The sequence below is a fragment of the Amblyraja radiata genome, chromosome 31 (assembly GCF_010909765.2).
Source record: "Amblyraja radiata isolate CabotCenter1 chromosome 31, sAmbRad1.1.pri, whole genome shotgun sequence".
Taxonomy (NCBI): domain Eukaryota; kingdom Metazoa; phylum Chordata; class Chondrichthyes; order Rajiformes; family Rajidae; genus Amblyraja; species Amblyraja radiata.
In genome coordinates, this window is record NC_045986.1 from 11,787,187 (window position 1) to 11,799,277 (window position 12,091).

The window sequence follows — 12,091 nt, forward strand, 5'->3', positions numbered from 1 at the left end:
ATTCATAGCACAAGGCATATCGTTCCATGTACTCACAGGATTTACACTGTGCGACATATCAATTTTTATTTTTCACCCATCCCTGTGAACAAGTCCACGAGGTGGACTTTGCACGGTTCCAACATTTAGAGGGCATGAACAGGCGGGCATTACCCCACAGTGGTGGCTGCACTGAGCTGCTGTCCCTCAGCGCAGATTCCTACATCGTGGAATGCGACAATTTGCAACATTTCGTTGTGCCCTCCTGTTACATAGAAACATAGAAAATAGGTGCAGGAGTAGGCCATTCGGCCCTTCGAGCCATTCAATATGATCATGGCTGATCATCCAAAATCAGTAAACCGTTCCGGCATTTTCCCCATATCCCTTGATTCAGGGCGAAGGGAATAAGGGATAAGAGCTAAGCCTGGTTTGCATGCAAGTTCCCAACTTGCCTTGGATCTGATGATATTTACCTTTTGGATCTTGTCAATGATCCATGGAAACCTTATCAACTGCACAACCCTCAATGAAACAGATAGGCACCTCATAGACTCTGAAGTCTGAAGAAGGGTCTCGACCCGAAATATCACCTATTCTTTTTCTCCAGAGATGCTCTCTGACCCACTGAGTTACTCCAGCTTTTGTGTCTATCATAGACTCATAATGCCATTCAGAATGGAAGCAGACCCTTCGGCTCAACGTCCATGACAACCAAGTTGCCCCATCTAAGTGAGACCCATTTGCCCACAAGGCCCATTTTCATGCAAACTATTCCCATCCATGTACCTGTCCAAATATGCTTGAAGTGATTGATTGATTGATGTCCCACTAACAGTGTTATTGCATGTGTGTGAGTCCTAATGAGTATGTGTGCCTATATGTGTGTGGGAATATGTGTTTGTGTGCATGTGTGTGTCCGTATACATATGACAGACACACACATAACTCTGTGTTTCAGTGCGTATCTGTATGCATGTGTGTTTATGTGTGCGCATGTGTTTGTGCATGCATATATGCATGCATGTGTGTGTATGTGTTTGTGTGTGTGTTGTGTGTCTATATCTGTGCATGTCTATGAGAGTTTGTCTGTGTTTGTGTCGGTGTACATCAAAATCAAGTCTCTGACGCTGTGGGCAGCAGCTCTACCACTGTGCCACCCTAAGTGTTTGTGTGTACATGTATGTATTTATGTGTGCTTCCTTGTAAATGTGACTGTCTCCGCTGGTGTGCGATTGTGCAGATTGAAGAAGGAAAATTATCTGCTTTTGCTATGATGGGCAAAACACGCAAGCTAGATTTGCATCTGAAGATCGGACAGGTGGGCAAGGTGCTGGAGTGGTAGAGGGTGACCATGGATCTGAATCCAAATACAATTCAGATTTGTAATAGATACAAGGCACATTCTTTATTCAACTAATAGTTAGCTTTCAATGTTTGTGAACAAGAAAACCAGCAGCCAAATGGGTCAGACAAAAATGCTGGAGAAACTCAGCTGGTGAGGCAGCGTCTATGGAGAGAAGGAAATAGGCAACGTTTCAGGTTGAAAACCTCCTTCAGACTTCTTCTTTGGAATGGAAGGGGAGTTGAAGTGCTGAGCCACCGGGAGATCAGGTTGGTTATCGGGAACCGAGCGGAGGTGTTCGGCGAAGCGATCGCCAAGCCTACGCTTGGTCTCACCAATGTAGAGGTGGTGAAAATGTCGGAGGATTATTTGTTGTATGTGACGGCTGGTAGGGTGGAAGGTGAGGACTCTGCCCTTGTTACGAGTGGGGGAGATGGGGAGTGAGAGCAGAGTCACGGGGTATAGAAGAGACCCTGGTGAGAGCCTCGTCTATGGTAGAAGAGGGGAACCCCCTTTTCCTGAAGAATGAGGACATCTCAGATGCCCTGGTGTGGAACACCTCATCCTGGGTGCAGATGCGGTGTAGACGGAGGAATTGGGAGTAGGGGATGGTGTCCTTACAGGAAGCAGGGTGGGAAGAAGTGTAATCCAGATAGCCATGGGAGTCAGTGGGTTTATAGTGGATGTCAGTCAAATGGGTTAAACAGTTTTAATCAAAGAAAAGAGAAAACTAAATAAATTGTTGACTAATGGAAACACAAGAAACATCAGATGCAGAAATCTTGAGTAAAACACAAAGTGCTGGAGGAACTCAGCAGGTCAGGCAGCGTTTGTGGAGGGATGGATAGGTGACCTTTTGGGTGGGGACACTTCTTCAGATTATTGACCATACTAGAAAAGCAACCAAGTGACATGGAGCTTCTGTGCATGTTGTAGACTTGAGTGTCATACTCACATTGGCTTATGATTACAAAAGATTCTCATTAAATGGATTTTGGTAAACAGGTCCATGAGGTAAAGAATCAAAATACTCAAGCTTGAGTAAATGAGTTCTAAACTAATCCAGAAGATTAAGGTACAACATATGTTGGGGAAACTGGGTGCAAATTTGGAGACAGGGTGAAGATGGATGTGGGATTTTCCAACTGGAAGTTGGTAACAAATGGTGATTGTTGCTGGGACCTTTGATGTTTGTAGCGTGTATAAATGAGAATTTAAGTGGCTTAATTAGTAAGCATGCAAATAATAATAATAATAAATTTTATTTTCGGGCGCCTTTCAAATCTCAAGGTCACCTTACAAAGATTAAACAGAAGAGAAAAAAAAACATATAGTGGGAGAAAAATAAATAATAAGGACATCATCAATACACAAATTAAAGATAGAAATCGCTCCAAAGACACAAAATTAAAAAAAATTAAAAAACACAATGTGAAGAGAGAGCAGCGGCAGCTAAAGCGCGCCAGCGTCCACTCTCTCTTCCGACAGCCAGATGTCGTGGAAATTGGTGGAATAGCTATCAAACAAGGTTGCCTGACGACACTGTGGAATGTCGGTCAGATAGATGTGGGGCGGCGTGTGGCAAATGTGATTTGATCCAGACAAGTGTGAGGTATAGCACTTTGGGAAGTCAAATTCTGGTAGGATGTGTAGAGTAACTGGCAAGGATCATAGAAGTGTTGATGTTCAGAGAGACCTTGGGATTTAAGTCGACAGCACCCTGAAAGTAACGGCATAGGGTAGTGAAGAAGGCATTTTAGTTTAGTTTAGTTTAGAGTTACAACGTGGAAACAGGCCCTTCGGCCCACCGAGTCCGCACCGACCAGCGATCCTCGCACATTCACACTATCCTACACACACACTAGTGACAATTTACTTTTATACCAAGAGGAACAAGAGGACACAGGTTTAAGGTACGAGGGGAGAAATTTAAAGGAGACAGAAGGGGGTGAATATCTTGAATTTTACTTCGGAGTCACGTGAGTGACTATGTGAAGAACCCCGCCAGGACGCATGCGTGTCATATCGTTACACGCATTGCGAAACGTCAGGCGGGGTGGAACGACGTTCCCCCGCAGCGGCAGTTTTAAAAAGCCGGAACCAGCAGGTAAGAGTTACTCTGCGGTCTTTTTGTGTGTTTCCTATACCAACTTACAGGTGGGAAGCATGGACAAGTCTAAGAAAGCAACGAGGGCTGCGACAAAGCTGGTGGGGGAGGACCGCGGAGTAGCGGGCAGCCAGCAGCGGCCAACGGCACTTGAATCACCGATAATGGGATCAGCTGTGCCCGATGTCGCCTCCGCACCGGCCAGATCCACTCCGCGGCCGGGCGGTAAGGCAAGACAAAAAACGAACAAAGTCGTGGACTCAGAGGCGTCCGACTTAGAGCAACCGCGGGCGGCCAGCGACCGTGAGCGCTGGAGCCGGATGGAGCGGTGTGTGGAGCATTTGCTCCAACGTGACAGGCTCCGGGAGATGGAGTCGAGTCACTGTGGGCTCTATGGAAAACCCACAGCAGCACCTCTTGTAGGGCTGCACAGTGCTTCTCCCTCATCAGAAGGGAGCACTGGGGGTCAGTACTGGGCTGATCCTGAAGAGGGGTTCGCAGAAGAAAAATCAAGTGTGCAGGGGATGCAGGAACGAGAAAATCTGCTGGACATGGTGTCCAACTTCATACAGCCAGACCAGACTGGCCAAAACCTGGAGCAAAAGCTAGCTGCCAGTATAGACTATATGTCTTTTAACCAGCTACAAGAACAGGCTGTATTGGACACCACGTCAAGACACCTGGCACCAGGCAACTGTTTATCCCTGAATGTTCCAGTAGTCAATACTTGTATATGGAAACATATTGGAATAGGAGTTAGAGGCATGGATGTCAAACTCCAAAAGGTATTAAAACTCTTAACAGCAGGGATAACAGCATTCGCCCGCACAGTGGATGAGAAGGACATGTCCCAGGACCAACAGGATGCACTGGCATTGCTTTGCTACACTCAATACGAAATAAACAGCATCAGGAAGAATGCCATCCGACCCACTTTAAATCCGAAATTCTCGGGTCTGTGCAAACCTGGGAACATAAAACCACCAATACTACTATTTGGAGGTAACCTATCGAAGCAAGTCAAGGAGCTTGATGAGGAAGCAAAAACCCTGGGACTCATAAAAGGGACTTCATCAAAAACCCACTACAGCCACAGACAGCATCCCTATGCATCCACCAGTAGAACAAGACCGACTGGTGAAAGCTCGAAGGTCCGGTACACCAAACATGAGTCTTTTTTAGGCCATGGCCCAGGCCGGCCTTCGTGGAAGATACGCGAACCTCCAACATCAACCAAACCACAAACCCAGACACCGGTGCCTCAACATCAACGAAGGATTTACAAAAAGAAGTAAACCTGCCACTGGTAACTATGGAGGTAGGTGGGTCAGGTTCCCTACAAAATACAGGGAGCATGGAGGTTGGGGGGAGATTACACTCCTTTCTGGATGCATGGAGCATGTTAACTACCGATACTTATATTTTAAGCAGTATCCAGGGATATACAATAGAATTTATACACAAGTACAGCCCTCCAGTTCAACATATACCGAACCGAATGTTCGTACTTTCTGGTAAAGAGAAATCAGAAGCGCATGCTGAACTGGAGCGGCTTTACGCAAAAGGTGTAATTGAAAAATCCCAACACGAACCGCTAGAATTCGTGTCCAATATATTTACCAAAAACAAAAAAGATGGTGGTTGTCGCATCATCATAGATCTGACCAAATTGAATACATTTGTACAATATATTCATTTTTAAATGGAAACCTTTGTTACTGCTAAACAATTGATTTCCAAAGGTTACTTCATGGCTAGCATCGATTTAAAAGATGCTTACTATTCAGTGCCTATACGAGGTGACCACAGATGTTTCTTAAAATTCAACTGGGTGGGACAGCTCTGGCACTGGCAGTATAGAGCGCTGCCAAATGGGTTAACATCAGCCCCCAGACTGTTCACAAACATTTTGAAACCAGCCCTAGCGTTTCTACGGAAACGAAAACACATGGTCATGGCATATCTAGATGACATACTTATTGTGGGCAAAACTTTGGAATTGGCCAAACAAAACTGTAACAGCCACAAAACAGTTATTTGAAAAACTGGGGTTTATTATCCATCCAGTTAAATCTAAATTAACGCCTTCCATTACAATGGACTATTTGGGGTTCACCATTAACTCAGTTCACATGTCGGTGACTTTGCCAAAGGGAAAGGCTATAGACTTAATAGAGGCTTGCAATAACCTCATTGACATCAGTAAACCATCCATCAGATTGGTAGCAAAAGTAATTGGCAAAATGGTGGCTGCCTTTCCAGCCACACAATTTGGACCTTTACATTACCAAAATTTACAGAGAGCAAAAATACAAGCACTCAAAATCAATGCTGGTCATTTTGACAGACCAATGAAGCTACCAATCAAAGCTATAATGGAACTAAAATGGTGGATAGATAACATTTGGCTTTGTTTCAATCCAATCATTATCAGCAACCCTTCAATGGTGCTACAAACTGATGCCAGTGCACTTGGTTGGGGTGCCACCAATTCCATCTCCAGCTGTGGAGGTAGATGGACTGCTCAGGAGGCATCATTATTACTCACACTGGGCATAAACTACCTGGAAATGTTGGGTGCATTCTATGGCCTAAAGTCATATTGTACTGGGTCATATCACCAGCATGTTAGACTACAGATTGACAATACCACCGTGGTAGCATATATCAACCACATGATTCGAAGTTTGATCATTATTTTATGAGGAGTACGTTGAGGGAATACGTGCCCTCCGCTCCCACCCATGATCATATACTCAACTGGTATTTCTTTCTCTAATCTTACTATGTCTAAGTCATTACAGTTATCTGTGATTTCACACCGCTGCTTTGAAGAATGACACGCATGCGTCCTGGCGGGGTTCTTCACGTATTCCCTCAACGTACTCCTCATAAAATAATGATCAAACTTCGAACTGGTAAGTTCTCGTTTAATCTGACTATTAACTGTCACAGACACAATTGCAAGCATTTAAAAAGTGTTTGGACAGGAACTTGTATAGGAAAAGTGCAGCACGGAAACAGGCCCTTCGGCCCACCGGGTCCGCGCCGACCAGCGATCCCCGCATATTAACACTATCCTACACACACTGGAGGCAATTTTTACATTTACCAAACCAATTAACCTACAAACCTGTACATCTTTGGAGGGTGGGAGGAAACCGAAGATCTCGGAGAAAACCCACGCAGGTCACATTGAGAACGTACAAACTCCGTACAGACAGCATCCGTAGTCGGGATCGAACCCGGGTCTCCGGCGCTGCATTCGTTGTAAGGCAGCAACTCTACCGCTGCGCCTCCGTCAACGTGCACTATGCGGACAAACGCGATTAGCGTAGATAGACATCAAGGTGGGCAGGAAGAAGATGGGCTGGACTTGCTGAGGCAACGTGAGGCGTAAATGGGAGTCAATGGAAGGGAGGTTCCTGGTGAGATACGGATCAAATTTAGGCAGATGAGATTAGTTGAACCCTCATCATGTTCAGCATGGACTTGGGGGTCAAGGAAAGAGCAGCCCTGTTTCCACCAATCTTTCCACCACCGCGCACAAGAAGCACAAGAAGCGACAAGACAGACACCATTGTATGCAGATGCCGAGAAATGTGTTCAGCTCTGGCTGGACAGTTTCTAATCTTCTGTGTAGACTCGATAAGAAGAAGAAGAAGCATGGACTTTATGGGCCGAAGGGCCTGTTCTATGTTCAAGGTACGAGCAATAAAGGCTGGTAATGCCAGTGATGTCAGTATGAATACATTTGCATATTTAAAACATGGCAGTCTTCAGCTCACTGACAAAAACGATCAAAAATCCACTCTTCACCAGTGAAATAAATCATAATTTTCTCGTAAAATTCCACTTGCACACGGAAGCTAGCAGTACTGCAGATCATAAACCTGATAAAAATTTAAAGAATTAAAATAAATTACACAGCCTTGCAAAAAAAAGCCGCTTTTATCGTTCCAATATTTGCTTTATTGTTTATTGCTGTGCTCTCAAAATATAGGGTTTAATGACAAGCTGACTTTACTTTTCTGCAGCGTTTGACGCTTGTGCTGGGGTTGGCGACTCTAGTGTCCGTGTTTGGGTCTTCATTCCAGTATGGGTACAACGTTGCCGTTATCAATTCTCCGAGTTTGGTAAGTGATGTGAAAAAAAAGCTCTTGTATTTTTCATTATTCCTCCCTGGCGTTTGCACGAGGGCTGTGTGTTTTATTAAGTTACAGCAGCGAGCATCAGGAGGAAGGGCAAGTGTTTATTGCCCGCCCCTAAGCGCTCTTCAGACGGCGGTGGTGATCGGTGATTCTTGAACCGCCAGTGGTTCTCCGGGAGACAGCGCTCCCACAGTGCGTTGGGGGGCAGGAGTTGCAGGTTCGAAACCCACCAACAGTGAAAATAAATGGGCAGGAAGGGACTGCAGATGCTGGTTTGCACCGAAGATAGACACACAGTGCTTGAGTATCTCAGGTCAGATCTCTCGAGAAAAGGAATAGGTGACGTTTCGGGTTGAGAGCCTTCTACAGTTCTTTAGTTCAGACCTGAAACGTCACCTATTCCTTTTCTCCAGAGATGCTGTCTGACCCACTGAGTTGCTCCAGCACTTTATGTCTAACCTTTCCCAAGGTAGGTCCCATAGTCGGGGTAGAGAGAAAAAGTGAATAACTGCTATCTATTCCTAGATTAAAATGTTATGTGAATTTGATGGGAACCTTCAGGTTGTGGCGATCCTACTGCCTTTGTTTTCTGTGGTAGAAGTTAAAATATACAACAGTACAGCACAGGAACAGGCCATTCGGCCCACAATATCCGGATGTCAAGATAAACTATTTTCATATGTCTGCACATAATCCGTATCCCTCCGTTATTTGCATATCCATGTGCCTGTCTAAAAATCTTTTAAATGGCATTATGGTATCTGCCTCCATCACCACCACCCATATCCGTGCGTTCCAGGCCCTCACCACCCTCTGTATAAAAAAAACTTGTCCTGCACACACACCCTCTAAACTTTACCCCTCTCACCTTATAGCTATGCCCTCTAGTCTTTGATAAAAGATTCTGACTGTCTACCCTATCTCCGCCTTTCATTTTTTAATATATTTCTATCAGTTCTATCTTGACAAATGCTGACAAGAGATAATAAGATAAACTTAACAGTTGGGGCCTCCTGTGGAATGAAGTAAATTTGAATTTTGAATTTGAATTTGATTCCTTTATTGTCATTCGGGCCTTTCGGTCTGAACGAAATTACGTTGCCTGCAGTCATACACAGTAACAATAAATAACAAAACATACAATAAACACAAATTAACATCCACCACAGTGAGTTCACCAAGCACCTCCTCACTGTGATGGAGGCAAAAATCTTAGTCTCTGTCTCTTCCCTCCTTGTTCTCCCTCTGCGCTGAGGCAATCGATCCAGGCCGAAGATGCCGCTCTTCAGTCCAGCGGAAGTGATGTCACCGCTGCCGAAACCCGGAACGCCGTCTCCGCTCCGAGTCGGCCCGCCACAGCCTCAGCTCCGAGTCCCGCAGCCTCAGCTCCGAGTCCCGCTGCAACAGCTCCGAGTCCCGCTGCAATAGCTCCGAGTCCCGCAGCCACAGCTCCGGGCCGCTGCAACAGCTCCGAGTCCCGCTGCCCCAGCTCCGGGCCGCTGCCCCAGCTCCGAGTCCCGCTGCCCCAGCTCCGGGCCGCTACCCCAGCTCCGAGCCCCGCAGCCCCAGCTCCGAGCCCCGCAGCCCCAGCTCCGGGCCGCTGCATCAGCTCCGAGTCCCGCTGCCCCAGCTCCGAGCCTCGCGTTGGTAAGTCCTGGCTGGCTCTGCCTCCGGAGCCTCGAGGTCGGTCGCAGGTTGGAGACCGCCAGCTCCGCCATTTAGGCCTCAGCGCAGACGGAGGCAGAGAAGGGGGATACGACAAGAAAAAGTCGCATTCCCCCGAAGGGAGAGAAAAAAAACATGTTTCACCCCCCCCCCCATAACACAACCTAATAAACTAAAACTTAGCCAAAACAAGACAAAAAAAACAACAACAAAAAGTAAAGACAGACGGACTGCAGGCGAGCCGCAGCTGTTAACAGCACCGCAACTTCCGGATATGCAGTGATAGGAAAATTAGGGAAATATTGGTAGGATGAAGAGTCACCAGTGGTGCAGCAGTAGAGTTGCTGCCTTACAGTGTCAGAGACCAGAGTTCGATCCTGACTACGGGTGCGGTTTGTGTGGAGTTTGCACGTTCTCCCTGTGACTGCATGGGTTTGCTCTGGGTGCTCCAGTTTCCTCCCATAACCCAAGGACGTGCGAGTTGGTAGTTTGATTAGCTTCTGTAAATTGTGCCTAGTGTGTAGGATAGAACTCGTGTACAGGGTGCTCGCTGGACGGCATGGACTCAGTGGGCTGAAGGACCAGTTTCCATGCTGTATCTCTAAACTAAACTAAAGTTTGTAAACGGTTACACACCTTGACAACACTATGGTTAGCCAAAGTGGAGATGATCGGATAATTCTCCTGTCATTCATTTTTGGTGATTGCACCTCATTCTTCAAAGAACATAGAAGAGTACAGCACAGGAACAGGCCCTTCAGCCCACAATGTCTGTGCAGGACATGATGCCAAGTTAAACAAATCGCCATCTACCTACACATGATCCAAATTGCTCCATTCCCTCCAAGACAGAATGAGTCTGAAGAAGGGTCTCGACCTGAAACGTGACCCATTCCTTCTCTCCAGAGATGCTGCCTGCCCCGCTGAGTTACTCCAGCATTTTGTGTCTGTCTTCGGTCTAAACCAGTTCCTTCCTACACGTTACCGAGTATCAACAGTTGCAGTGTCTCACAAACTCCGAATGAACACCCCAGCATAATCCTGTGTGAGGGAACTAATGCACTGAAGAGTGTGTAAAACGACTGCATTGCAAACTGCTGTTCATCTCCCAATAATATTCTTCCCAAACAACCCGCCCTGTGAAGTTCATAGTACATGCTGTGTTAGTGCAGACAATAAACAATATTATAAAAATCACTGAGCTAGATAATGAGACTTCCAGGCCGTAAAACTCTCCCTTGCTCAGCCCTTTATTTTAGTTGCAACACACCTTGTGTCAAATTAATATTTTTGGCGACGCTATATCATTATAACAAGGCTTTATGACAACTCAGATTTTATAGCCGCGCGGAGTCTCACTGTTCAATCGTTCTCAAGGGCAATTAGATGTAGTACGGAGAGTGTTCTCTCTGCTGCTCCTAGCAACTCGGGAACTTGCTGCCAATTCCCACCCTGCCTATCTGACTCTTCTCTTCCCATTCTTGACTTCTCCACCTCCATTTTGCGGGGTAGATAAGCAACCTCCGAAAGCCCGTGGACTTCCACAGCTATTATGACCATTGTGTCCTGTCTGCAACGTGCTCCTAGCCTCTCCACCTCCATCGTTTCTGGCCCGATAATGGTCCCTTTCCCACCAGTGCTGCTGATGTCCCTCCCTCAGGCGCAGGTTCTCCACCACATTAGGTGCCAGGCAAGGACCATGTACTCCCCAGTCTTTCCCTCTTCTCCCCCACCAAAGAATTTAATTTCGCTTAGTTTAGTTTAGAGATACAGTGCGGAAATAGGGTCTTCGGCCCAGCAAGTCCACGCCGACCAGCGATCCCTGTACATTAATGCTATCCTACATATACTAGGGCCAATTTAAAGGTATACCAAGACAATTAACCTACAAACCCGTACGTCTTTGGAGTGTGGGAGGAAACCAAAGATCTCGGAGAAAACCCACGCAGTCACGGGGAGAATGTACAAATTCCATCCAGACAGCACCCATAGTCAGGATCGAACCCGGGTCTCCGAAGCCGCAAGCGCTGTAAAGCCCCTGTCCCACTTGGGCGACCTCCACCGCTACCTCTGGCGACCTTAAGCGACAAAAAGCGACCTACGACCTCCTACGACCTTCCTCGACTATGTGTACGACCTCCTACGACTATGTTGAAGACCTCCCTCGACTATGAAGAAGACCTCCTTCAACCTCCTTCGACTATGTTGAAGTCCAGTACGTTTTACTCGAGGATGGTCTCTGGCAAACTGGTCCGCGATTGAGCACGACCCCCTTCGACCTCAGACGACCACACTGAAAAGCAACAACGACCAGCGACGACTGGTTACAGCTCAAATGATTGCCTGATAAAACAACGTCAAGTCTGCATTCTTTTCTCACATTAACTTGAGTCAAACACAAAGACTCAGCGGGTCAGACAGCATCGTTGGTGGGAAGCGACAGTAAGGTGGCAAAAGGTTACCTGGGGTAGCAGGAACATGGAGTTGAGGCTTCAGTCTGATCTGCAATTCAGAGCAACACAGTGGCGCAGCAGTAGAGCGCACAGCACCAGAGATCCAGCTTCCGTCCTGACTTTGGGTGCTGTGTATGTATGTGTGGAGTTTGCACGTTCTCCCTGTGACCAACTTGGTTTTCTCCGGGTGCTTCGGCTTCCTCCCACATCCCAAAGACATCTGGGTTTGTAGGTTTATTGGCTTCTGTAAATTTTCCCTAGTGTGTGTAGGATAGAGCTACTAGTGTATGGGGATCGCAAGTCGGAGCAGACCCGGTGGGCCGAAGGGCCTGTTTCCATGCTGTACCTCTAAATTAAAAGTGGAGATCTTATTAGATAGCAGAACAGTCTT

General features: G+C 46.6%; 1 protein-coding gene across 2 annotated transcripts in view; it reads left to right on the plus strand.

Annotated features, from left to right (window-relative positions):
* Positions 1-12,091, plus strand: part of slc2a5 (solute carrier family 2 member 5) — a 48,145-nt gene that overhangs the window by 11,978 nt on the left and 24,076 nt on the right. For both annotated transcript variants that reach the window (XM_033048019.1, XM_033048020.1), the window contains exon 3: positions 7,469-7,567. In XM_033048019.1, coding sequence (XP_032903910.1) covers positions 7,469-7,567 — 99 coding nt within the window. The remainder of the gene's footprint in view (positions 1-7,468; positions 7,568-12,091) is intronic.